The sequence below is a fragment of the Hippoglossus hippoglossus genome, chromosome 1, assembly GCF_009819705.1.
Source record: "Hippoglossus hippoglossus isolate fHipHip1 chromosome 1, fHipHip1.pri, whole genome shotgun sequence".
In the NCBI taxonomy this organism is placed as follows: domain Eukaryota; kingdom Metazoa; phylum Chordata; class Actinopteri; order Pleuronectiformes; family Pleuronectidae; genus Hippoglossus; species Hippoglossus hippoglossus.
Genome location: NC_047151.1, coordinates 11,516,497 through 11,543,863, shown reverse-complemented (window position 1 = coordinate 11,543,863; position 27,367 = coordinate 11,516,497). Strand labels below are relative to the sequence as shown.

The 27,367-nt window shown below is 41.0% G+C and overlaps 1 protein-coding gene across 2 annotated transcripts in view; it reads left to right on the top strand.

Moving 5' to 3' along the window:
* LOC117769814 (zeta-sarcoglycan) overlaps nucleotides 1-24,697 on the top strand; it is a 317,874-nt gene extending 293,177 nt beyond the window's left edge. For both annotated transcript variants that reach the window (XM_034598967.1, XM_034598960.1), the window contains exons 7-8: nucleotides 6,018-6,141; nucleotides 22,505-24,697. In XM_034598967.1, the coding sequence (XP_034454858.1) occupies nucleotides 6,018-6,141; nucleotides 22,505-22,711 (331 nt within the window). In that variant the 3' untranslated portion in view covers nucleotides 22,712-24,697. The remainder of the gene's footprint in view (nucleotides 1-6,017; nucleotides 6,142-22,504) is intronic.
* The last annotated feature ends 2,670 nt before the right edge of the window (nucleotides 24,698-27,367 follow it).

Here is a 27,367-nt window from a genome sequence, read left to right as displayed (position 1 = left end):
AAAGCTGTGCAAACATGCAAACTGTTGTGTGCAGTAAAGTGCGGAAATATAGTATCCGAAAATATATTTGTTACTTCCCAGACTATACTACAATGCTTGTATGATTGGAATTCAAATTTAAACCAGAGTTGCTGGAAGAAAGAACAACATCAACTTTTTGGTGATCTTAAGCTTCTCTTGCACACCTGCACACCTGCACACACAAACATACACATTGTTCCCACAAATACAAATCTCTAATGTACCTTGACTCTCCCTTGACCCTTCTCAGTAACTCGGTAGGAACTTGAGCAGCTTTTAAAAAACAGCCCAGGGCTTTCTCCATTCAGTTTTTTCCCCTACACCTGCAGGATTCATGGGGTGATTCAAACACGCTGCATCAACCTTACTCACCCAAACACAGATTCACTGCTAAAGTCTGGATTTTCTGCATTATTTCTCAATCCAATTCCCTAAAACTTTCTATTTTCCCCATCTTCAGTCTTGTCTGAATGCATCACTCAACACCAAGTTTTTAAAGTGCTTCATGGACAGGTTTGGTGTCGTCAGGGGCACGGAGCATTTAGCGTGAAAAGGTTAAAGGTTTGCGTCCCAAATGGCAATGTGGCGATAAGGTGGTATGGCCTTCAGTGGTTCTGAAAAGGAAAAGGGCAGGATGAATGTCAGCCAAGTCTGCTAGGAAATATAAATCATACTAAAAAGCCCAGATTTGAAAATTTCCTGTAATATTTTCTCCACAATTTCTCACACTGCTTTAGAGAAATACGCCAAATGAAGTCATTTCTTTTGAAAGAAGGCAGCTTCATCTCACGGCCTCTGTATCTATGCCCTCAAGGGAAATTCCATCAATTCAGCCTTCATTCACAATTCAACTGCATGTTTTCACTTTCTGTCATAGAAAGAATGAGCTCTTGAGCTAAAGTCAAATATCTCAAATATATCACTGAAAAGCCGATGTCCTCAAATTTTATGAACATATAACACTATCGAGTGGAAAGCAGTGGATGTACTGTACAGATGGACAGTTTGGGAAATGTGCTCTTGGAGATTGTGCAGGTTAACATGTTTCACTTGTAAAGCAATGGCAGTACAGAAACCCATTCATTTCTCAAAATTAAATTGCAGGGGATCACTTTAACAAACTCAAACTGGGAAGGAGAATTGTATAAGTTTTAAGAAAATTAGGACATTTACCTAAACAGGACCAATGCCACATTCAATGTTGATCTGAGTTAGAAACGACTAGAAGCAAGCTGGCATTTTGGTTTTATGGTATTTATTTAAAATGTTTCAAACCACTAGTTTAAAAAGATGCCACAGATGAAGCTGGAACGTAACACTTCAAATAAGAAGCAATTGCTCTCATATGCATCTATAACAGATTTGAGGTGTGAGCTCTCAGTATGTGATAAAATAATTTAAATGGGCCATGATCTAATCGGATGTAGATAAACAAATGTAAATGATGAATTAATGATGGCTAAATTACATTTAGCTGTTTCAGGGTCCTGGTATTGTGCATGCAAGCTCATTGTCATGGTTTACTGGGACACTTGAAGATAACAGAGCCAGTGTTAATATTATGATTTTTTACAGTGAATACATTTTGGGATTCAAATTTAGAATATAATCTCTGAAATAAAGTATAAAGAGTTTTGCATAAACAGACACAAGAGATTTCTTTATGAACACAACTTTTATCATAAATCATGTCATTATTTATTAAACTTGAAAGTCAGATAAATACATATTCCGCTAATATCGCTTAAGCCGAGGCAACAGTGACTGACAACATTGAGATAGGTTTACCAGAGATTAGGTCCAATTCCAGTGTCTTGATAAAACAGTTCAAAAACTCCTAAGAAGTTTTGTATTTTTGTCTGTCAGTTGAATACAGCAGATATTTAGTGATACAAACACAGCCCTGCCTCAGAGATGGAGTCAGTTTTTGAACCTAATAGAAACAAGAAATACATGAAGTGACTTTCCACCGCCACCCCCCCTGTTTCCCCCCCTAAATGAATTAAGATAAAAACCTTTTCATGTTGATGTATTTCTGTCTCGCTTATCTTGTCAGGTTGGACAAATATGGAGGCTGTATGAAGTGGCCTTGTCGCGACTGAAGGTCAAAACAGATCAATGAGGGAGAGGAGTGGGCTGGGGATTGTTGGCATGAGAGAGAAAGGGAGGAATAATGTAAGAATTGGAAGCAGAGAGGTAGGGAAGACAGCGTTCTCTAATAATAATCAATTGCGAAGATAACGTCTCAGACTCCTGCTATCTGCACCATGAGAAAGCACAAGTATGAAGGGGCATGAGCAGAAATCTGATGTGGCCAGTGTTCATATTGTATGTTTGTTTATGTATTTGACAGAGCGACTTAGAGATGGAGGCTAAAGTTGAGGTTATTAATCCTGTTTTTTACTTTGTTGATCATCAGAAGATATGATACATGGTTAAATGTAAACAAAAGCACCTAAAGGTCTCTCAGACTTTGAAAAACAAGACCTATGGGTCTGATGAAACCAAGACTGAACAGCTTGGCCTCAATTCTAAATGGCATGTCAGGAGGAAATCTGTCACCACTCATCACCTGCCCAATACCATCCCAGCAGTGAAGCATGTTGGTGGCAGCATCAAGGCGCGGAGGTGTTTCTCAACGACAGGGAGACTGGTCAGGGTTGCAGGAAAGATGAACAAAGCAAAGTACAGAAGTATCCTCACTGAAAACATAGTCCAGAGCACTCAGGACCCCAGACTGTGCTGAAGGTTTACCTTGTGTAATGACTATGACCCTAAGGACACAACCAAGACAACACAAGAGTGGCTTGGAGAAAACTTTGTGTGTCCTTGAGTGGCTAAAAAATGGCTGTCCACCGATGGTCTGCATCAAACCTGACGGAGCTTGAGGGGATCTGCAGAGAAGCATGGCAGAAAATCCACAAATCCAAAAAGACTCAAGGCAGTAATTGCTGCCAAAGGTCCTGAGTGAAGGCTCTGAATACTTAAGGTCAATTTGAGATTTCAGTTTTTCCGTTTTAATAAATTGGCGAAAGATTAAAAAAAAAAATGATTTGCTTATTCATTATGGGGTATTAAGTGTAGATAGATGACATGAACCAAAATGAATTCAAATGATTATAGCATAAGGCTGCTGCATAATAAGATGTCCAAAAAGTGAAGGGGTCTGAAGAATTTCTGAATGCACAGTATGTGTGTGCCTGCCCATCAGAGCTGGTTTCAGCCTGCAGCAGTGTCACTGTAATTGCCTTAGCTGTCAAACCACCCGAAGATCCTCACTCCTGTTGACTAGACCAGCAACTTCCCCCACCCCATTACACATGCTAAACTATAGGATAATGACTAATAGGACAAGGTTTTCATTCCCTCCGACTCTTTTAATCTCGTGTCTACCTGTCTTTCAGTCTGTCTATTGGTTTCTCCTCTTCGTAACCTCTGCAGCAGCATATGCTCTGTTTGTGCAGATCAATAAGTCAGGCGCGATGTGGAGTGTCTGGCTCCAACACTTATTATATTGCCTGGATGCTGAGCATTTCACAGCAGCAAACCTCCCCTCACCTTTAATCCACCTCACGACTGCTCTACATTTGCAATACTTTTACCTTCAACCCAGAATAAATACCACAGTTTGTTCTGACAAACAGCAAACGCAGACATGTTGACTGGAGACATGGTTGAATTTGTAGAGGTCTAGAAAAAAGAGAAGAAGATATTTTGCGTTGGACGCTATGGAGACTTTTTACATGCTAGTAGGCTACATAGCACATTGTAAGTCATTTAGTCTGATACAGACCCATAAACTCCCATTTCCAGAGTAGGAAATTAGTTGGGTGACACTAAATTCTGAGAAAACCTTTATCTGGACACTAATCCTCTACTTCAGCCTATTTTCACGAAATAGATAAAAGTCTAAAATCCAAATTTATTTGGATTTAAAATTCATGGAATGAACTCAGTCAATCAGTCGATGTGAGTATTTTCTAATGAAGGTGAGCTGTTCTTGCAATAGAATAAATTGGCCAATGATGGTGTAAACACCCTATAAATAAACGCTGTAGCATAGAAGGAGCAATGTTGAAAAAGAAATATCTTGTTTTGCGTGTTCATTACTTGGGTGCAACCAAACATGGAAAACCAGTGCCAAGGGAGCTGTTCTCTGTCTGCTAATGTTTCGTACTTCACATTGAAACCAGGAAATGTAGATTTATTTTTCCCCAAAGTACCTGTGAGGAGGGTACACATTGTCCTCATCCTGGGGAGTCTAGTAAAGTGAAGGACTTTTTTTTTTTTTTTAAAGGAGCTTGGTATGAACATTTTCAGCCAAAATGCTTTGGGCTAAGGCACTAATGTTTGTTGATGTGTATTTTTTGGCTGCGGACTGGACGTAGATCATGAGCTCTGTTAATATACCCTTTGGCTTATATGCATGATCCCTCACAGTGGTGATTGGGAGATTAACCTTCCAAAGTGCCCTTGAGCAAAGCATGTGTGAAACAGTGCCCTTAAAGCCAAGCATTTTCCTTCCTGATTAGATCTTTTGTGTGTGAATTGTGTAATATCTTGTTAACACTTCATAAATTGAAATTTTGCCTGCTTTGCCGAAAGGGCTCTTTATTGAATTTGACTTGCCAGTTTCCCCAATAGCAAAGTACAATGCTAATCTAACACCAGCAACTGTTTAATCATCTCATTGTTTTCAACTCTGAATCACAGATTTAGCTATTGACCCCTCCAAGGACAGTGACTGACACCAACCATGGCCAAAGCACTGTCGAGCAGTGCAGTCTAATAGTTCTTTATTCTTTATACTAATTGTTGTAGGTTTTCTCAAAGACACAGGAAGCTGTTACTACACATTAACAATTTTAAAGAATCAAGTATCAAGTATAAAGCTGTATCCTTCAATTCAGATGATCAAAAGCACTTTGAAAGATATTTAACCCTTTTTACACTTGAAATTTGAATGAATGTGAAATTCTTTGGAAGACTTTTCTTAAATTCATAGGTGAATCACTTACCAAAGATTTGTTGGGATTGAAACCACAGAAATCCGACCCTGAAAGAGTTCTCTGCCACCATTGTCCTCTACTGCTGTCTCTTCAGTTCATGAACTTCTTTATAGCAACAACTATGTAACATAGACCAGTGCCACTTACCACAGCATTTATAGATTGCAATGCCTGCCCCTAGGTTGCTCTTTATACAAGACACATAAAAGAATAAAACACAAGCAATGACACTATAAAAATACCATTAAAAATGTGTACTGTATTGTAAAAATGTATTGATCCCCATCAGAAAGAAAGAAGTGCATATCCTAAAGAGGTTTTTCCAAGAGAAGCACCTTGAATCACTGAGCCTGCAAACTCTAAAAGGTTTTCACCATGTCACAGAGCACCTTTACGAGTGTGGTTATTTAGACAATAATGGGTACTTGGAATATTGTCAAATTTCATTAAATGATAAAAATATATAACTTGTCACTGGTTGTATAAATGTTGTATTGCACTGTTATACATTGTGTTAATAGTGTAGATTGTTGTAGAAGGTGGTGTAAGAAGGACCTTTACTCATCATCCAACATTATTCAGGAAGTTTATAAAGGTATTGTAACATGTTGAATGGGGGAAAAAAACAAGAGTTTTCAGTTTCAATTTGTGAATTCAAAAGGCAGCATACTATTTCATGTTTTACATCATGCAATTCCAGGGTGTTTTACTCCGCGGAGGTCTTTAAACCTTTAATCAGGGAGTGCTGATTTTTCCTTTGTTATATTAGCTTTAGCTGCACAACCATAGTTTTGTGCTGCTTTTGATTGAGCAGCTGGGGGATTGAGAACCTTGTTCACAGTCGATTCATTATTGATCCTGTGGTAATAGTCTAATGGTGGCTAAAGCATGAGGCTGAAACAACTCATACTAGTGTCTGTGCAAGTCCGTGCTTGCACTGTTGCCACCTCATCCAGCATTACTCAAGTGTGTTGTATTGCTTCTCAGGTTGGAGTCGCCGACTCGGACTCTTACCCTTGAGGCCCCCAGAGGTATCGAGATCAACGCAGGAGTGGGAGACTTCACAGCGTCCTGTAGGAAAGACCTTCTCCTGCAGTCGTCAGAAGGAGAGGTGGGTGTGTGTTTTAAGCCACAGCTTTGTTTGGCTGTGTGTTTGTCAATCAGTATGTTTGAGTTTAGTATGTGTCTGTGTGTTTTTGTGGTTTTGTGTGAATGAGAAAAGCTGAAAAATGTTGCTATGTTTGTGTGTAAAAGGCGACAACACATACTAGCAAAGCCAATGTAGTGTGTGTGTGTGTCTAGAGTCTGTGGCAGTCTATAGTGTTGGGCCTACTTCATTAAAGTACCTTATTAGGCTAATGAGCGTCATCAATCCAGGCGACCTTGTCCTCCTTTTCTCCCCTCCTCCTCTCATCCCTCCTTCCTCTTCCCCTCTTCTATTTGGGAGATGTGACTTCATTAAAGCAGGTTTGATGAGGTTCCTTGTCAGTTGCTGTTGCATTTGTGTGTGTGTGAGTGGTTCAGTGTGTGTGCGTGTGTGTACACGTCAGGGTTTTTGTCTGTATTATTGTTAGACTGCTATCTCACTGTCAAGATCTGTGCTTTGCAGCCTGCCATGTTCTGTGAGCACCATAGCAGACTTAGCCATTATCTGTGTGTGTGTGTGTGTGTGTGTGCAAATGCTCATCAGCCTGGCATGTTGCATGTCTGCTGGAGCAGTGTGTCATTAACTGAGTAATTAACAGAAAAGTGGGCACCTCTTGTTTGTCGCACTCACTGTCATTGCCAGTCACACACACCCTGTCTTTTATCACAAATTCACACACTCATGCACAAGTTTTTTTTCCACTACCCCTGTATGGCACAAGTCATTGACATAATATATTATCTTGCCCCTTATCCTACCCCTGCCCATCACAACTACACGCCTTATCCCTATACCCTGTCCTACACCACAACCTAATTTTAACCTGGACCCTAAAACCATGACTGGACCACAAAGTGCCCCTTTGGTTAGGTGTGTATTCAAATACACAAACACACACACACACACACACACACACTGATAACAGAAGTCTATGAAAACAACAGTAAAAGTTTGATGCTCCTTGTCTAAGCTCATTTCTTATTTCCTATCCTCTATCACCCTCGTTTTTTTTTGTCCTCTGCTCTTCTTGTATTTCTCTCTCCTCTCCTTATCTTTCACTTTCTTATCTTTGTTTTCCACTCTGCCTTTCTTTTGAAAAGTACACAGTGTCATCCTTATATCGAGGAACTGGAACTCTGCATTAAATGAAGAACATGCAGTTCACTACACAATAATAAGGTGGGGTTGTCCGATAAACAGTAGATGGTGGACTCCTCAAATATTGATTGAATGTGTCCAGCCAGGCATAATGTATACAGTGTATTGAAGCTGTGGAGTGCTGTGTAGAGAGTATACAAAAGTGCAGTGAGATAATTATAGTGCTGAATAAAAACAATTTAATGAAGCTCTACTTGTTGTTAGGGGAGTAAAAAGCAAAATTTTATGAACTAAAAGAAACTATATTTAAGAAAAAATAGCGTTTTTTTCTGCCTGTAATATCTTTATGCATATTATTAAATAACCAGCTGGGTGTCAAAAGTTGCAAAGTACAGTAGAAAAAACACCATAAAGTTAGACACTAATAACACTTGAGGTCCTCTAATATATTTATGAGGTACTAAGATTAAATAAGCTACAATAAATAAGCCTAAATGTTTGACATTTAGAGCTTGTAAAGCTATTATGCAGATGTTATTCACTATTTCCTTAATATCCGATGTAAAACCTCTCTAGTGCTTGGGCGAAAGCAAAATGACTGACTGCTGAAAAAGTAACAAGCACCCTTTTTTTTTCATCCATCCAAGGCCACTCCAGAATCTTGCAGCTGAGTTTTTATGAACCAGATAATATCCAGAGTATTAAGGTTTTTATAGCAAAAAATGTTCTTATGCCATAAAATACTTTTGGGGGATGTCAAAGACTCCCAAAGGGTCTAAGGATACCCATGTATCTCAGTTGAAGATCAAAATATAACTGCCATAAAGTGCTCCATAAGGCTGTCAGAGGGGCAATGACAGAGAGAATAAAACATTTTGAGGGGACAAATAATTAAACTCAGGGAACAAAATAAGCATTTCAGCACACAGCTGCAGGCAAGTTTAGCCCATTCTCATCCATGCTCTGTTTTCCAAATGCATGTAGGCGATTTTCTGTGTGTGTGATCCTTGTGATAGACTGGTGATTTGTTTACACAAACAAGATTACAGGTCTTTAGGAGGTTAAGGAGCATCCAGAAGTACTTTAATCTCAAGGCTAGTCTTGGTTCTCGTGAACGAATGCTGTCTTACAGTGAAACACTGGCCTATTCATCCATATACTCCTTTTCAGTTTTAAAATAGCCTTTTGAAACGGAAATGATCTCTGTCCACGCAAATTTTTTTTTAGCTTCGTATCAGTAAAATTCCTCGTCCACGCTAACACACACTGAGCATGTGTGCGTCGCTATAGCCAGGAAGCAGATTGTCTACTCTGCAGCTGGTAGCTTACTTACAGAAAATACTATGAACAAGACACAATAATGGTGAAAGGTAGGATTCCAGACCGATGATGAAGTGGAAGTGATGATGAACTGGTATTTAGGTCATGACTGAGCAAATGCAGCTGACTGTGTCTTTATTACCAAATGTCCCTGTTTTTTGTCCGACCATACTACAACATTACAACAGCAGCTTTTCCAAACTTCTCCATTTCAAGCACATAAAAACTTCATGTAAACATAGCGACAGTGATGTATTTTAAAACTACAAATACTAAAAATAGTTGTGTTGATGTAGCCTGAGTCTGCAGATCGAAATTTGTTGTTGTCCCATTCTTTTGGTCTAAAGTGATGGAGGTCGGACGTCCAGTCACCTGCCCAGCAGTGCACATGACATGTTAATGTGTGTCCTCGAGCCAAGCACAAGGGTTGACGATGCCAAAAAGAGGCCGAGACTGTTGTTGTAATTCATGTTGTAAAGGCAAAACATAATTGTAGTTAGGCCCTTTGCCTCTTAATTAAACTTCTGCGCCAAACCCTTAGAATGTCTCTCCTCCCGTTTCGCTTTCCCCCTGTGTCCTGTATCTCTCCCTTGCTCCCGTACCTTATTCTTTCTTCCCTGACTTGTCTCACTATCTCTACCATCTTCTTTTGTTTTCCTCCCTTTGTTTTTGTTTTACTTTCTTGTCTTACACCTGCCTCTCATCCTCCTCCTCCCTCCTCTGCCTTTCAGCCTCCCAGTCCTTCATCTCTAAGTAACCCAGCCTATCTAATTAACTTTCCACTGCCAGGGTTATACATCACTGCGGCTGTCACTTCATAGGGAAAAGGGAGGGAAGGGGGTATTATAATTTTTACCTCCTTTCTGTCATTTTTCTTTCTCTCCGTTTCGTGTGTTCATTTGTGTCTTTCTGCTCTGTCTTCCTGCTCTGTGTCCCCCCCTCTGTATTGTAAATAGATGTCTTCCTATTGATGGTGAACAATAGCGTTTAGCCGTGTGTAACAATGATTGTGCTGAGGCCCTTTGGCAAGGCCTGATTCTGTGAAAGGCTTGACAAAATAAATGACTTTTGGTGCTCTGCTGCTCAGCCTCGTCACCTTGTACTTCAGCCCAGAAAAAAAATCTCTTTTCACTACGTTACAACTTTATTAGAAGCCTTATCAGCAATACATTCGCTTAGAAAGGCCCATGTAATTACACTGGGCAATGTGAGGGATTGAGAATTATAGTGATGTGATGAACTTCCCCTAATACTGCCATTCGGAATAAAACCATTTTTATTGAAAGAGTTGAGGACAGAAAATATTCTCCAAATGATAAGTATTCTAGTGCTTTCATACGAGGGGTCATTTTTCATTTGTAGTACTCACCAGACTAACCAACAAATTTATGTTGCATCTTGAACCAAAGTATGGTTAAAGGTCTAAATCATTTTTTGGTTAGATCTTAGTATTTTGTATCTGTTTACATCACAAATTTCCCTTTATTGAAGAAATTAGATTAATGTGTACTCCACTTCCTTTTTTGAAACAGCCACAGGTTAAGATAAAAAAATCTGTTATACACATATTAAGATTATAACATTTTGATTAGGTAGAAATGATTTTCACAAAATGTATATTTTCACGTTTCTATGAAGAATGTAACAGCAGAGCATATTATTCATTGTTTATTCATCATAATGAATCCCTATCAGCCCGAAGGTGACCCATACCTCTGACTGGCAGAGGAGAGCCAAAGAAAGGTGTGATTCCCCACAGGGTCAACTAAAGTCAATTGCTGGGTTTTGTTTCTGAAACTCTAAATGCTCTTTCCTCCCTCATGTCTATCTGCACAAAGCTCCCTCACACTTACCACACTTACCTTTTACTTTTTTATAACTCTTGCAAGAGTTATTTTTTCAATCAATATCTGTCAACATAGCTTATGTCCCTTGATGCTTCACTTGTAGCCATTCTTATTCATATGCTTATTCATGAGTATACCTAGCTCAATTCTAAAGCACTAAAAGGATGCTGTCACCAGGGAACAGCTTCAACTCACCCTATTCACACATTATGCTAACGCATGCATCTCGGCCCTGAGAGTACAGACCATTGTCCTGACAATCATTGCCTTCTATCTTTACACATATAGAGTTTTGCCTTTTGAAAAGCTAATTGTTGTCTTCAACATCTGTAAAGACACGGAGACAGGTAGGCAGAGACATAAACAGACATGAAGAGACAGGAGAAGACATCTGAAAGGCAGAGTTTAACAAATCAAAACTGGCATACAGACAGAGGAGCACTCACTACAGCCACATCATCACTGCTTTTTTCATCTTCCCATCTTACCTCATGCTCCCCCCCCAGCCGTGTGCTGGCTTTTTTCTCGAGATATCACACTATACCCCTGAGTCGTTTCTTATGACTGTGGTACCCAATAGCGCAATTTCCTCATCAGGAAATCTATTCAATAAGGGTCCTTTTATATGAGGACATCCTTGAGGTTGGAGACTCACATTTGACTTCTGTCGATGTGACACATACTACTCCAAAGCAGCTTTTCTGAAAGATATGAAAATTCTAATAATCAGTGACATTTTCTTTACTTATTACTTATTATTTTTGTATCTAAGGTTGAAATCCTTTCACTGCTTGATGTGGCAGGTCAGTAGCTAATTGCATGTTACATAACCTGCTGCAGCTTTCCTCTCTTTAACCTCTGAAACTTCTCCTCTTTCTGGACATGGGCTTTCTAAGGATTTTAAAACCGCATCAGTTTGACCAAAACACATCTAAGAAGGGAAAATATAATATTTTGTACTTTGAATTATTGAGTTGGACAATTGGCATGTTAAAGGTCATAAACAACTGAAAAATTACAAGATTTTCTCAACAGTTAAGTATTATTTTTCTATTTTTTCCTGCAAATCAATAGGACATCAATGATGAAGAAATTAAGTAATGTCTATCGCTAATTGAAGCAACAAAAAAGAGGATCTCCTTATAACCTTTCATAATACATACACTTATTGTGTTTCATCGAGCAACAACACGAAAATACCATGTCATTGCATCTGAGTGTGGCGCGCAACGAAAAACACATCTCACATGGGCTGTGAAGGAAGTGTCTCCTCTGTCTGTGCCAACTTAGTCTGTTTTATTTTCAAAGGCAGCAAAAACCATATATACATCCCTTAAAAGGAGTTTATCCAAATAGCTTGCCATTTCATCCACTCTCATAAAAGCTTCCGCGACCGCTGACACCATCAAATGAACAAAGGGGAGCAGATGAAGGGAGGATGAGGGGAGGATCGGATGAGTGGGAGGCGCAGGAGGATGGCAGAAAATAGATGTTTCTGTCGATTTTGCAGTAGAAAATAAAGGCGTGCAGGACAGCAAGGCTTAAAGCCAAATCAATGTTGTCAGCAGCTGCCACTTAAGAAGGGGCCATTAAAGTTTAAAAAGTTTGGAAAGCAGTGCTGGAATTAGGGCCAAATGGGTGAGAGGTAGGGGAGCCCTGGCTTCCATTAAAATCAAAGCCAACAAGAGTTGACAGATCCTCTCAGGATTCCTGTAGTCCTCCGACTACCTTTTTATCAACTCCCTCTCTCTCGCTCTCTCCCTTATTCAATCGCTCTGTCTTTTTTTGCTTGTCCATCCATTTTCTCGCCCCTTCGATTTTGAACGCTCTTGAACCGCCTCTGTTCTTGTCTCTTTGTTGATTCATTTTTACTTAAACTTTTAATTAATCCATCCTTTCCTCTACTCGTCTCATCGTACCACATCTGCAGGTCTTTCTGGCAACTTCTATGCAGCACTCATCCTCTTTATTTACAGGAGAGAAGTTGTTTTGCCTCTCACGCTATTTATTTTAACAGCCAACGTCTTGTCTGATTTGATTTCCTTGCAAGCTGAAATGTGGAACCTGCATTTGCTGAGTGTCTGTCATGTTTCAATCTGTGCCAGTTGTCAGCCGTATAACCTCAGAAAAATTGGTTTTAAAGATTTTACAAGTCAGCGACATGAGTTTTGTTTCAACCGATGGCTCAGAGTGTCTGTTGGATTATAGCTTTAATATTAAACCAAATCCTTGTCATAGGGTTAGAAATCTAATATTCTCCTCCTTAATACATTTATAGTGTCAGAGGGCTACATTTGCATTGAAGTGGAAAAGGTCCAGTGCGGTGGGATATGCTGGAGTACCAATTAGTCTGCAAAATGATTACATTTTGATGTTATTTGCTGTTTGTTTAGAGGCAGACAGCCCAGTATAATACTCCCAAGGGAGTGATACTGCAACCCGCTCGGCAAATACTGTCTAAATGCCCTGGAGTAGTTCACGTAAGTTGCAACTGTAGTGGTTTGTGGTTATATTGAGAAGCTCCTTCATGTGAATGTAAATCACAGGAGACCATTAAATGAAGTTTTGGTAGTAATCCACTGCTGACAGAGCAACGCCCAGTCCAAACCATTTCTTTGGAGAGCGTTATTTATTTTTATAGTATGTCGTCTTCTCTGTAAATGCAACACTTGCAGGTTTTCTGGTGACTTGCCCCTGTGGGTGTTTGGTAGAAGCCACTTCACTTCAATTGAGACTTTATTAAGGACACAGCTCATGGGGGTCCAGTTAACAACGGGGACTATTGCTACACAAAAGCAATTTGCGAGCACTGCTTACATGCAGATTACACGTATTGTCAGCATCATTCCGCACATTATTGTTGCTCACAGAAAAGTTTGCAGGTTCTACAAGGCCTCGGCCTGACCACTTACGAGCTGCAAGTGTGGAGTTTATTGTGTGTGAAAATGAGGAAGACATCTCAAACATCTCTGTTTCGCTTGCACATTGCACAGGAAGTGAAAATGGCTCTAGACATATTCTCTGTGGGACACCATATACATCATGCATGCTCTTATTCCCGGCCCAATTTGCTACTATTCATTTATATATATATCGGTTGTAGGGGCCCAGCTATTCTCTTAACTCAGAAACAAGAGGCAAACACATGTCATCACCATGAAGGAAGAGGGGGGGGGGGGGGGGGGTGGTACAGTGGTCTGACAGAGCTAATTAAAAGGAAGTGAATTTAAATATCATGCGATATTTCCGTACTGTTGATGCTAGAAAACAGGTGAGTATCCTTTGTGGGTTATAGAAGCTGTTATGTAGCCAGATAAGAAACAATAGAACATAGAAACTTTGAATAGTAAATCAAATGTGCAAACGTGCTAGATTACTCTATAAAACAACAATGCGTTGCTAACAACTTGTGTCATCATTAGCTTAAAGTCCTTTCAGACATGCAAGAAAACTCTGGATACCCAACATGAAAAATTTCGCCTCGAGGAGTTCACAATATGCACCAAAGCTGACTGCAGTGAGGTGAAATTGGGTTAACAGAAACTTTTGACAAAGTTGGGTTACCATGGAGTTTTATTGCTTGTTGACACAATGCTGGGGTTTATTAAAACGCTGTAGCCTGGAGGTGTTATTGGTGTGGTACACTGGGACTAGCTCGCTTTCCTCACCCCTTCTTGTTTTACCTGCGGTTCAGACACAAGGGTGAGTGAATTAGAATACTGGCAGGGGGTAACTCCCTGTCGTACACTATCATGCTGTGGTCGCCTTATGACCATACACATATACACTAACGTGCACATAAAATAAGCACTCACATACAGTTTGCACCCACTTAAACAGACAAAACCACAAAAGTACATTGACTTCAACTTTTCTCATGTAAGATACACACCCACACATAAACACAGACAAACAACTCAAACACCTAAATATGCACATTCACATTAGAGCGCATATTTGTGAGCACACACAGAGTAAACTCACTCTGTCGCAGCTCTCTCGAGCCGCTCTGTTTACTTTTTCATGATGCTATTCAAAAGATAACACCTCAATGGATGTAGATACTAAAACCCTGGGAGAACGGGATCTTTTTCAGAAGGTGTGATTAACATCAGAAAAATCATTAACTTAGACTTCACGCTGCCTGAGGCGATCATCATTAACGTTGTTTTAGTGTGTGTGTGTGTGTGTCAGACAGACTGTGTGTGAGTTCTGGCTGCTCGTCTCTCTATTTTATCCCAGTTTCTGTCACAGTGTTCATGTTCTCGATATTCTGAGGATGCTTCAATCCCTGTGTTTTCATGTGTGTTTAAGTGCATTACTGTGTCTTTTCCCAGCTCCCTGTGTCTGTGTGAACACATTTGTCTGTGTATGTATGTGTGTGTGTGTGTGTGTACGGGTAGTACAGTTGAACAGACTAATATTGCTTTATGTTTCAGCTACATCTGGGCTACTATGCTCTCTGTCTCTCTCCAGCCTCTGTCATTTAGTCCATTGTCAGCTCCCATTCCGGCATCTGTCCATTCAACAAGCCTAATGGTCTGTGTAATACACTGATAGCTTCACAACCCCCCTCCTATTTGTGTTGTTGGAGTGTGTGTGAGTGCAGGGGTGGGGGGCAAGAAAAAGAAAACTGGATGGGAGGCAGTGTGAGCTGAGGCTAGTTCAACATAGAGGTTGAATTGTGTGTCTTTCTGTGCAGAACTCTGTGTAGTTGAGTGTTTGTGTTGGTGAGATTGGACTTCTATTGTCCTTTCAACCTCTGTCACACTTTCTGAACTCCTCACTTCCTCCATCCTCTCAGTCAAAGACTTTAAAGTTGACTCTGTCTAATCCACTTTGGTTCCAGATCAAGTTAAACTTCTGCAAGCCTTGAGTCTGTGCAATATTTGATTGGCCTTGACAGCCCCAAAGAAAGAGTCTGATAAAATGAGGCACAAAGGCTGCATTCAGGCAGTCATAACAAACTCCACTGTTGAGGTCTTCAAGGATCCAGCCAAACTGCAGGACGGCATACGGCTGCGATCCACATTTTATAAGGGGCAAACAGATCCAGGTCCAATTCTGTTAAACAGTATGTGTAAAACTCGAGTTGATCCGAGAAGACCCAACTGTGATCAGACAGCGCTGATATTGACTTTAAGTGCTGTGTGTGTGTGTGTGTGTGTGTGCGCGTGCGCGTGTTCAAGTTCCCCTACTGAAGTGTACGAGATAAGAGGTCAGAATCGATAAAGAGAGCACAAAATTGTAACAAATGATAACATTAGCAGCAATGGCAATGGCCGATCATTATTGTAGTTCAAAAGGGCAAAGTTATCTTTATAATGCAAGATGCAACAAATCAGTCAACAGAAAGAAATAACAGAAAAACCTGGGTTTATTTTACTAACTTTCTTAGCAAGAAGGATGGAGTTTTTGAAGGAGCCTTATTGCCTCCATGGAGCTGCTGCAACCTGACAAAATAAATTGTTCTAAAGAGCAGATTAACAAAATGGCACAAATAAAATAAAAAATATTATATTTTAAAGTCATAAAGTAACAGACATAACAAACACTGCACATCTACTCAAATTTGAACCTGGGATTCTGAAGTCTGATTACAGGAAGGAATTACTGCAGACCATGCAAAGCTTGGTCACAGCTGAGGATTTGTGTGAACTTGTTGTTTTTGCTCTGACCAGCACCACCATCTGACATCAGACACCTCACCGAAGAGAAGCAGTCTCAGCCATTACATTCGAGAAGTTATGTTCAATAAGTCAGTATGGCCCTTGAAGGATGTTATAAAACATGTATGGTTCTTCATAGGAAAACCTCTGGTCTATTCTAAACGACCGTCCCAGCACAATCCAGTGTAGTGTAAATGTTGTCATTTTTTTAATGTTGTCAAAGGTCTGTGTTAGTGTTAAAGGGTAAATCTCATCATTTCAGTTTTATGTTAGTCAAAGGTTTGATCCAGTTTTGGTCACTGAGATCTGCTGACTTACTCGTCTGAACATGGTCTGGTCTCATTCTTGTCAATGAAAATATAGATTTTTAGTCAGGTTTCTACTTTATGAACAATAATTTAGTCTTTTGTTTTTTACATGTTATTGCAGTCAGTTAGTGTTTAATGACGTTAATAACAACTCATTATCTTCTTGTCATAGAAAAATAGTTGTGTTTTGTAGGCATAGTTTCCCTTAATGAAATTCATACCTACTCCCACACTTTAACCCTTTATTCTTCTCTGCCGTCTTTCTCCCTCCACCTCCCTCTGCCTTTCATTCCAGGAAAAGCTCATCCTTTCATTGCCACCATCCCGTCCTCTCCCACAGCTCACTCGCCTCCCACCCTCTTTTGCCCATTCCTCAGTTGTGCCAAAGGAAATCATCCATGAAAATGTTTTGACCCTCTATAATTGCTGCTTCCCGCATGTTTCCCATCTCCTTGACGCCAGGGCCACGTTCCTGCTCAACTGATGGCGGAGAGATGGGCTTAGACACACAAACACATTTGTGCTGCATGCACAAACCCAGCCACCCACAAACATGGTCAATTTATGCAAATGCATGAGGGGCATGAATATATAAGACACAAACAGGAACACACATTTTCTTATAATATATAATTTAGTATGTATGCATCCATGTGGACAATAAACTGCTGCTAATGATTTAATAGAAAGAAAATCTTATCTTTGAATACAGTTCTCACCTTACGACAGAGTATTAGAGCCACTTAATGGAAAAAAGTGCTGATAATATAAGAATAAAGTCCTAATTTTACGAGAATAAAGTCGTTTTTTGCCAAAATGGCATTGCTAGTGGTCGACTGTAAGGCTATTGTTGGTTGCATCTGTATGATGTTGGGTTTTTCAGGAGCCAATGAGATTTGGGATCCTGAAAGGAGTGGAACTCCGGCAGGTGCGCGTTCTCCTTGCTGTTTATTCCAAAATACAGTTTTTTATTCTTTATACTCGCAATATTGTGACTTTTTTTCATAAAATTACCATTTATGGCCCTAATACTCCGTTGTATCAGCCTATTTCATGATTCAGTGGACTGTTGCTCTAGGCTGGTAGCACCTATGCAACCATAGAACCTTCTTTTGTTTTGCTTATGTTATTGAGAGGTGTATCAGTGTAGGCACACACATGCAAGTACAATGCAGCCAAGTCACTGAATATATGTAGAAACAAAGCACCGATTTATAAAAGCTCTATGCATGAATGTGTATGAATATATGTGTCTGTGTGTACACAACTTCATATGCTGCTAACAACAGGGTGACTTAAAGGGGACATAGCATGCCCATTTTACCACAAGTTGATATGGTTCCTTGGGGTCTTAATGAAATGTCTGTAACATACTTTGGTCAAAATACCACAAGGATCATTTAAAACAGCACCCTTTTTACCCTGTCTAAAACAGCCCTCCACAGAGTGACCTGTTTTGAGTGCCTGTTCCTTTAAATGCTAATGAGCCAGCTCCCCCCTCCCCCCATGATTTTAAACGATATAAATTACATATTTTATATGATATAAATTATCAAATATGCATCCCATACTTTGTATTCCCTTTGTTGTCCTGGAGTTTTAATTTTCCCAATCACATAATTAAATGTCCCCCTCTGCCCATCCACTACAAGCACACAAGCAGACAGACAGAGAGAGAAAGAGAGGGGTGGGGGGGGGGGGCTATGAAGACCATCATTTACCCCCGAACCCCGACATTCAACGGGTACAACAACAAGCGGAGAAAGCAGAATCGCAGGCTGACCTTATATATACAGTCTATGGGGCTGACCAGCGGAGAAATGCTCGTCCCGTGTGAACAGCCAGGCGGCTGCGTGCTGGAGAACGGCGCTGCGCTGCCTCGCTGCGGTGCTTCCGCGTTCGGTGTACCCCGGCGTAACTACTGTACCCCGGCGTAACTACTGTAACCCGGCGGAACTACTGTAACCCGGCGTACAGTAGAGCTGAACACTGCGGAAGTCTTCCACACTGCTGGCTGTGTGGCGCTGACACAAATTCCAGCTCACGCACGGGAGAGCGAGCGGTCGCGCCCGAGCAGCTGCTGCAGCCTCCCAGTCCCAACGATCCAGACAAATGCCACATGTGAGTGAATCGCGGGCTGACCAGCGGAGAAATGCTCGTCCCGTGTGAACAGCCCGGCGGCTGCCCGCTTGGGAACGGCGCTGCGCTGCCTCGCAGCCTCGCAGCCTCGCTGCCTCCGGTGTAAACCCGGAAGTAACGAGTGTGGGGGGACGGGGGGGGGTGGGCCAAGACCATGTAGGGAGACTTCCAGTTCCTTGTTACGACACAAAACCCAGGAAGCGCAATCGAGTCGCTCAAGCATGACGTTTCTGACTTAGAGGAACTATAACAAAACGCGCAAGTGTTTTTTCCCCAGAGTTTTTGGGTTGGTAGACATGCCAGATACCCACATTAACCTGTAGAAGCACTAACAAAGTGGAATTTGCATGCTATGTCCCCTTTAATACAGACACATTCATTTTTGGTTGAATCTCAGCGCTAATCCAACCTGAAGCAACAACAAATGACTTCCTCTTTCCTTCCCTCTTTCCATCCATCCATCCATCTGTCCATCCTCCACCTTTCCTCTACCGTCCTTAATGCCCACTACCCAGCAGCCATCTATTTCTATCTCACTCTTTCCATCCGCTGTCCTCTCACCTCTATTTCTATTGATCTCTCCCTCACTCCATCCCTCCTTGTAAATTACAATTTCTACCTACTAATCTGTCTGTTCTGTCCAATCTCATAATTGGCATCCTCTTGTTCCCTTCTGGTTGGTCTCTCCATCCGTCTCTCCTCCTGCTCCATCTTCACACTGTTTTCATCCCTCCATCCCCTGTTCCCCCCGTTTGTGTTTTGAAGCCATGATGTTTCCAATGTTATGGAAGAGAAACCAGTAATTTCATTGGCATTTCCACATTCATGTACACATCTCCTCATTCTCACATCCCATTGCCATGCCCAAGTTCATTTTAGGATTTTGTTGCCATGGCAAGCAGGGTGCTGGAATTAGATTTGGGTTATGTTGCCAACCGTGACTGAGTCCTTTCCTCTGTAAGGCTATAACTGAGCCCTGGCAGCTTTTATTGGGGAGCCAAAGGGAAGATGACAGGTGTGCACCAGGGACCTGTTAAAGGGATACCTTGACATTTAGAAATTGTAGTGTGATATTTTCCTTTTCCCAGTACACAGGGAGCGAAGTGCACATATTCTTTTTTCTCCATAGGCCCTGAAATGTCCCATTTTCATTGTTACTATAGCATCATTAAAACCGATGGACATGGGAGGCTAATGAGTTGGCTGAACACAGTAACTTCAAAAAGGCTCTCTGTGTTGCCTTTTTGTGGGCTCCTCCGCTCCCTTCACCTGTTACCAGTGGCTGCCCTCATCCGCTTCAAGACACTAGTACTTGCGTACCGAGCTGCGAACAGATCGGGCCCAGTCTACATCCAGGACATGGTTAAACGTCCCAGCCCGTCCACTCCGCTCTGCATCTGCCAATCGGCTTGTTGCTCTCTCACTGCGAGCTAACCACTTTACATAATCACGACTCTTTGTTGTTATAAGTTATTTCCCATCTATCAGGCAATGTATGTATCGACTGAATGTCACACCATCAAAGTATTTCAAGCACCAAAGACCTTCGTAAGTAATAGTACAGGAGACCTTGTATAAAGGTACAGTATGTTACTGAGTGAAGGCCTCAGAGTTATTAGGGATGGCACCAGCTTTAGGGCTAGACCTGCTCTGATTACCTTCCTATCTATCTCAAGGTTAATGGCTTATAGATGTACAGCTTTTATCTACACAGATATTTAAAGGCAACCTGAGTCTCACTTTTGCGCTGTTCCATAATGCTGTGTGTGTGTGTGTGTGTGTGTGTTGTTTATATAGATTGAGAAGTGCCCCGTCAGCTAATATGAAATCATTAGTTACACTAATTGGTTCCTCACTGTTGGGGTATCTCAATCCCTCATAGCTCTCTTCTCCTTTTTTTTTCTTCGATGCATCTCATCTCCCTCTCTTCATGTCCTCCTATATTCTTCCAACCACTTGTGATTTTACATTTTCTCTCTGTCATCCTTCTTTCATCCATCTTCCACCCTCTCTCTTTCTCTCTCTCTCTCTCCCTCTCTCTCTCTCTCTCTCTCTCTCTCTCTCTCTCTCTCATTTTTCTTCCCATTTTCCTCTGTATTGTTGCACTCAGCTATTTTCGACACACATTTTCACCTCTTCTCTCTTCATTTCTAAAAAATAGTAGGTGAATAGTGGAGAGTCAACCCTCTGCTGAGATTACCGTCCTGCCCTGGGGTGTCTGAGTATATGTGAGACAGAGAAAAGCAAGAGAGCAGAGTTCCGTTAAACTTTGAAGAGTAAATAAATGCAGGTGACGTAGTAAATAGAAAACACCATTTTGTAATGATTCCCATTTGAAATGTAGCATGTATCCATCTGAGGACGAGAGAAGTAGGCTGAAGGAATGCAAGAAGAAGTGAGGACTCGGAGGGATGGAGGCCTTCCCTCTTCTCTTTCATTTAGTTCTCCGTCCTGCTCTAGAAAAGTTTCTCATTCTCGTTGACAGTTGTTTCAATTTCAAAAAAATACTTTGCTGTAATTTAAGTTAGCTCTCTTTGCTCTGTGGAGCGGATGTACTGCATCAGACTCTGTTTCTGTCGGATTTGTCCTACGGAAGCCATGGGATCACACTGACCACCCGCCCCCCTGACTTCCTGTGTATCTAAGCAGTTACTGCATTAAAGGCCTTAAGTTAAACCAACAATTACACTCATTAAACAGTTTGTAGATTTGCCTGCAGATTCTCATTCTGTCTACAAAAGGTTTCATTATAATATCCCAAACATCAAGGTATCATCTTGAAATGTCTTGTTTTGTCGGTCCAACAGTCCAAAGATTCTGAGATTTAATCTACTCTCAGGTATAATGGATATACATATGTAGTGTACAACACTGCAGACCTGAATCAACCCCAGAAAAAGGCCTTCAAACAACCAAATGCATGGGATTTAATCCAATAAGGATACAAAGTCAGAACACCTAGGACCCCAGTAAATAAAATTAAAATTAAGTTGGTGATATGGCCATACATCCTCAAATGTGTCCTTATTCTCATAAAGTCAGGGTGAGTTTACGTAGTTCTTTGTGCTTTCTTTTGGGAATAAAGTTTTGTCTCTGTATATTGCATCCATACAAAAACCCAGCCTGCAACCCAGTCGTGCATTAAAGTCAAACACTGCACAAATGACCATTGATATAACTTTACTTGTTTTGCACAGATAAACGAAAGAAGTGGATTAAATCAAATGTTTTTTTCTTGATACCTGATGTTTTATCTTAATTTAAGCTGCATGTTTTTTTTCTTTAAGATTATGTCTTGTCTTGTAAATTCTAAGATAAAGCCACTTGTTTATTGAAAATTGACCAAAAGGATCAAATAGCATTTTATAGTTTGTTGATATTTACTTGATTGATGAAAAACACAAATATGATATCGTTCTAAATCAGCTGCTGTAAATGTTGGCTTTGTTTGCAGTGTGTTTCTTTTTCTTTGTGTCTTCCTTTCCCTCTTTGTCTTCCCCACACTCCTACTGATTCTCTTGCTTTTCTCGTCACCTGTCTTGCCCTCTGCCTGATTCACTCCAACTCTGCCTCTTCATCAAAAGATTCCCATTCTAAATAGACATTACCACTCTGTCTGTGTATATCTTTCTTGATGATAATCCCAGTCAACCACAGAATATAGTCACATCCCCTGCAGCAGTTGCTCTCTCTTTCTCAGTACTGCACAACCCCAGTTTCTTTTCTTCTTTTGTAACTTTCTTGCTGTCTTTATTTCTATGTATTATCTTTGGCAAGACACATATCCATGTGAGCTCAGTTCCCTACAGCCATAATATCAACTCCTATGTATCTATTTCATGTTTTATTTATAATTGTATTGTTTTGTTGTGTTGCTTTTGTTCTTTATCATTGTTCTTCCTTATGCTTTCATTTTTTCTAAATCATCTTTGTTTCATGTTTGCAGATCTTTCTAGATGCCAACACCATCAGACTGGGCAACATCCCCCTTGGCAGTGCTGTGGACCCCCTGGAGGGGGCGCCTGCAGGTACCACCTACACTAAACAGACTGTCTACGAGCTGTGCGCCTGCGCCAATGGAAAGCTCTACCTGTCCCCAGCTGAGAAAGGCTCTACCTGCCAAACCACTAGTAACTTTTGTCTCTGGAGCTGAAAGTACGAAGCTGAAAGACACCGAGGACATATGGACTATTAAAAGTTTGAAGCTAATGCTAGCCAACAGACTGAATCATCATGAATTATGGCCTGGTGGGATACTAATGCCACCTAACAGGCCGAATCAACATGGATTGTAGCATGGTGAGGAGTTCATGTCCGTTAACCAACCAAATAATGTGGCTTACGGCTTGGGCGGGAAGCTACTGCCTGCTAACAGACCAAATCAACATGGACTGTAGCTTGCTGTGATGCTAATGCCAGCCAAAGGACTGAATCAACATGGACAAGAGCGGTGAGATGCCACCTCACCGACAAAATTAATATGGATTGGTCAGTAGCTATTGCTAGTCAAGATGATGGATAACTCGGCAGGAGGAAAAGCCAGCGAGATTAGCTCATGGGTTTGATGCGAAGACCACTCATGGTCATGGATGGACAGTCCCTCCAGGGCCCTCAGTGGCTGTTTCTGCCATTGTTGATTTTCTGAAAGTCACAAGGATTACATTTGGGGGTTGCTTGAGAACAGCAAACTCTTACAAACGAAGTAGGTTCTGTGTTCACTGTTTGACCAAAATGTTCGGGAAAACATACTCCTGCTTTTGTTAGGATATGGTGATGGACTACAAACTTGCCAGCACGGACTGAACAAGGACTCTGGGTTAGTAGTTCTGGTTACCAGTTGGCTAACAGACATCAGTGAGTACTTTGGTTTAGCTCTACAGGTAACTTACAATTAAATCAGACGATGGTTCAGTCTTGTGGGAAGCTATGGCTAGCTAACGGACCAATCTATACCAGAAAGGCCTTCCCCCTCCTTCCCTTCTAGTCTTAAACCCAAATGTTGAAGTTTAACCTTTCCACATTAATCTGCACCGAGTAGTGACTATGTTCTCCAAACCTAATTTCCATTGGACAATTAATGCAAATAATTGTGCTTCAGCCTTGCATTCACCAGCTTTCTCCCCATAAATTTCCTGATTTTCACAATTTTTATTTATTTTAGATTTAATATTTTACTTGTTACTTATCTTCTTTCTTCCCTTCAGTGTCTCTGTAATATTTGATCCTTAAATATTTTGCTGCTGTTCGCTGTTTATTTTCTCTGTGCTCTGTCTAATTTTCTTTTATTGTTTTTATGCACCTACTTACACTGGGCTGACAGAGAAAATGTTGTTCTGCCTCTATTATCTTTCCTCCACCAGCCTGGTTAAGACAAATGAAATACATACTGTCGGATTCCTTCCACTGGTCTAGTTAAAACATGTATTCACAAATAATGACAGCTGTATCAGATGCCGTTTTTTCCCTCCCACATTGTCTGTTCCCAAAAATGTTGAGTTCCCCAGTATAGAAGCAACGAGAATAATAAAGAGAAGAGGAAAGTTAGTTCAGTCTTTAAATTAAGCCTCAGGTGGGTGCTAAGGCTGACAGCCCATGTTATGGGGTGGAACCCAACATGTAGATAGGCAGAGTCAGTCAGCTGATGGCCATGACTATTTTGGTATTGTTATGGAGTATTTTACATCTCCATCCTAAGTTCCTTATCCGTCACACTTTCCCACTCCTTTTGCATGACTTTTCTGCTCTTCTTGCTCTTTCCTCTTAGTCATGTATTTTCTGTCATTGAGATATGTTTCTGCTCTTTGCTTTCACCTTAATTACCCCATGTCACTTCATTTTCTGTTTTGTTAAATGTCTTAATTTTGTCATATGTTTACTCTCTTATACATACCATGACATATCTTGATGTTGTTTCCATCTCCATTAGCCATCACAAACTCTAATATCAGGAAGATTGCCCCTCCAGTCTTACCCAATGCCCCCTTTCAAAGGTTAAGCAACGTAAGACAAGAAAAGTCAAGGAGGTTCAAGGAGGTTTTTGTGTATATATCCATTCATCTCTTTTCTACTGCTTATGTTGGGTTGAGTCACATGACAGCAAGTTAAGAAAGTTAGTCCAGACATCTCTTATCCTAGCAATGTTTCCCGCTCTTCCTGGGTGATCCATTGTGTTCCCACACCAAATGAGATATATAGTCTCCTCAGCCTATTCTGGGTCTGAGTTCCTTACCCTTTGGTTCAACCCAAGCTATATTAAGGGGGAAACTAATTTGATCCACTCATATTGGTGATCTGATTTGGGCACAACCAAAAACCGTCACCATGGTGGTTGTCCATGAACTTCACAAACAGGATCAGTGACAAGGGGCAACCCTGGCAGAAGCTAGCACTATTATGAAATGTGCTTGACTTCGTTCCAACAATAGAGACAAAGCTCTCATTGTATTTATTTTAGAATCAGATGAGTGACATAGTGCCCCTCACAGGACCCCCCCCCCCCCAGGGACACGGTTGTTAAGTCTTATCAAAAGTACACTTGGTGGGCAACCTCACATGACCCCTCCAGTAATCTTACAAGGGTGAAGAGTTGGTCCACTGTCCCATTGTTGGATTTTGCAATACTCCTCAATATGAGGTTCAACAATCCAGAGCAATGTGTTACCACAATAATCTAATCTGTGTGATAATGAAAAGACGCGTCAGAAAAGACACTCCAGCTATGAGCATAATTTAACATCAAAACTCATCCAAACCTGAAGCCCCAATGAGCCTCTTGATTTTCTCAGAGATCCCTACCAGATTTATGAGTACGGCTTCCCTCAATCCTCCAAACTTTGCCTCCTTCGCACAGCCCTCTCCTGGCCAAACTGAGCTTCCCACACTCCGGTTTTCGCAACCTTTGAGCTGGAGGCCTCCAAACCATTCAGCAGCCACCTGCTGCTTCAGTAGATTCCCAGACCCATCATTTCCAATAGGCTTCCTTCTGTCCTTCCTTCGTTCCTTCCATAACTACCATGACAACCCCCTACAACCTACTGTTTGCCACTCTCTGCTGCCATTTCCACAATGGAGGCTTTGAACTCAGATTGCATGCCCCAGCCTCTTCTTAGATGCATGAAAGGTTCTTCCAGAGGTGGGAGTTGAGGACCTCAGCCAGGTGTTCCCAGGTCTGTCCAACAGCCTCCCCCACCATCCAATCCAGTTCTCCCCCACGTACAAAACAAGACATACAAAAATCTAATAATTCCAGGTTGATCATCAGTCCTAGCCCTATGGTGTCCTGGTATCAGATCAGAACACTCAAATGTACTGTTTGTTATGGCCAATGCATCCGAAGCACGTAAGTCCATCAGTTAGTTTCCACTCAGGTTCCGATAAGACAGACCGTTCCTCTCAATCATCTGTTCATAGTTGCCCACATAAGCGATGAAGTCTGCATATGTCAAACTGCTGTTAGGTGCATAAGCACAAGCAACAGTCAGAGCCTTGCTCTCATCGACAGGTAACCCCCTCCTACCCCACACCACCACCACCAGCACCACACGCAGCTCCCTGGATCATTGGGACACACAAACCTCTCCACTATATTAAGGTGGTGGTCTTAAACGGTCTGAATGTTCTCAAGCTGGCTAACCTAGCACCCAACCTCTGCAATGGCTGAAAAAAGCAAATTTGTGTGTCAGAAATCCCCCTGGTAGAAGATATGGATGGATGTGGTTGTATGTGTATGGACTCAGCTGAATTAAGGCCCTGAGGCTTACTTTCATTTCTAAAAAGAAGCGATACACAGGTGCCTTTGCTGCTGTTGGTAAAAGCACATCACAGTCTGAACGTTCACACTCCCAAGTGTCTGGACAAACTATCTATTTATCAATCTACCTATCTATTTAGTTTCCTGTCTTTCCCCTCCCCTGTTCTCCTGGTTTTGTAGAGTTCTCAGTATATCCAGCTGAAAAAAGAACAATTCAATCCTGGTTTAAAGTTTAATTTTCTGATGTGTTCCCTATGGTTTTATTCTTGATAATAAAAAAAGCACAAATTATGCCATGTATATAACAATACCAATAAAATACAAAATAAAATAATATTGTTTTTCAAGAGAATCTCTGGAGTTTTCTGTTCTGTAAAAAAACTTGAAATGCCCCTGACAGCTCCACAGTATTCCACATGGTTCTTTTTTTGTCCATTTTAACAGTTTGCTTTACAGGTGAACAGGTAATAATTCACGGAACATACATTCTGATCTGTCTTCTCATAAACATTCTTATGATCTCTGAGCTTTTAAGATGCTACTGATCCTCCTTCTCAAAGTCATCAAACCTGAAACTACAATGGCATCCGACCAAATAGAAGAGCTGGTCTGAGTTACTTTAGTTAAGATAAGTCTCTTAGTGTTGTAATTGTATGTGTAAATTCCACTTTTACTTATTATTGAAGTCCTGAAGTTCCTCCCCGCCTTTTATCACCCCTCTACCATTTGATATCCTTTATCTCCCACAAACAGCAGAATCACATTAGTATTCTGTATTGTATTGTTGGTGTTTAGAAGCTGGATAATCCATATGTTTGAATCACATTGTTTATGTCTCTGATGTCCTCACTCTTCTGTAACATGGATTCCTCTGAACACACACAACTAAACCAAATCCATATCAGAATGCTGCGCAGAGCAAACTAAGGCCTGCACTTTATTTTACTGTCAAATGTGTCCATTGAACCAAAGGCCTGTTGACAGTAATGGAGTAACTATAAAAGTGAGGTGTATTTCCCTGTGCTCAACACCTATAGTGCTCCATCTTATTTTTCAGTT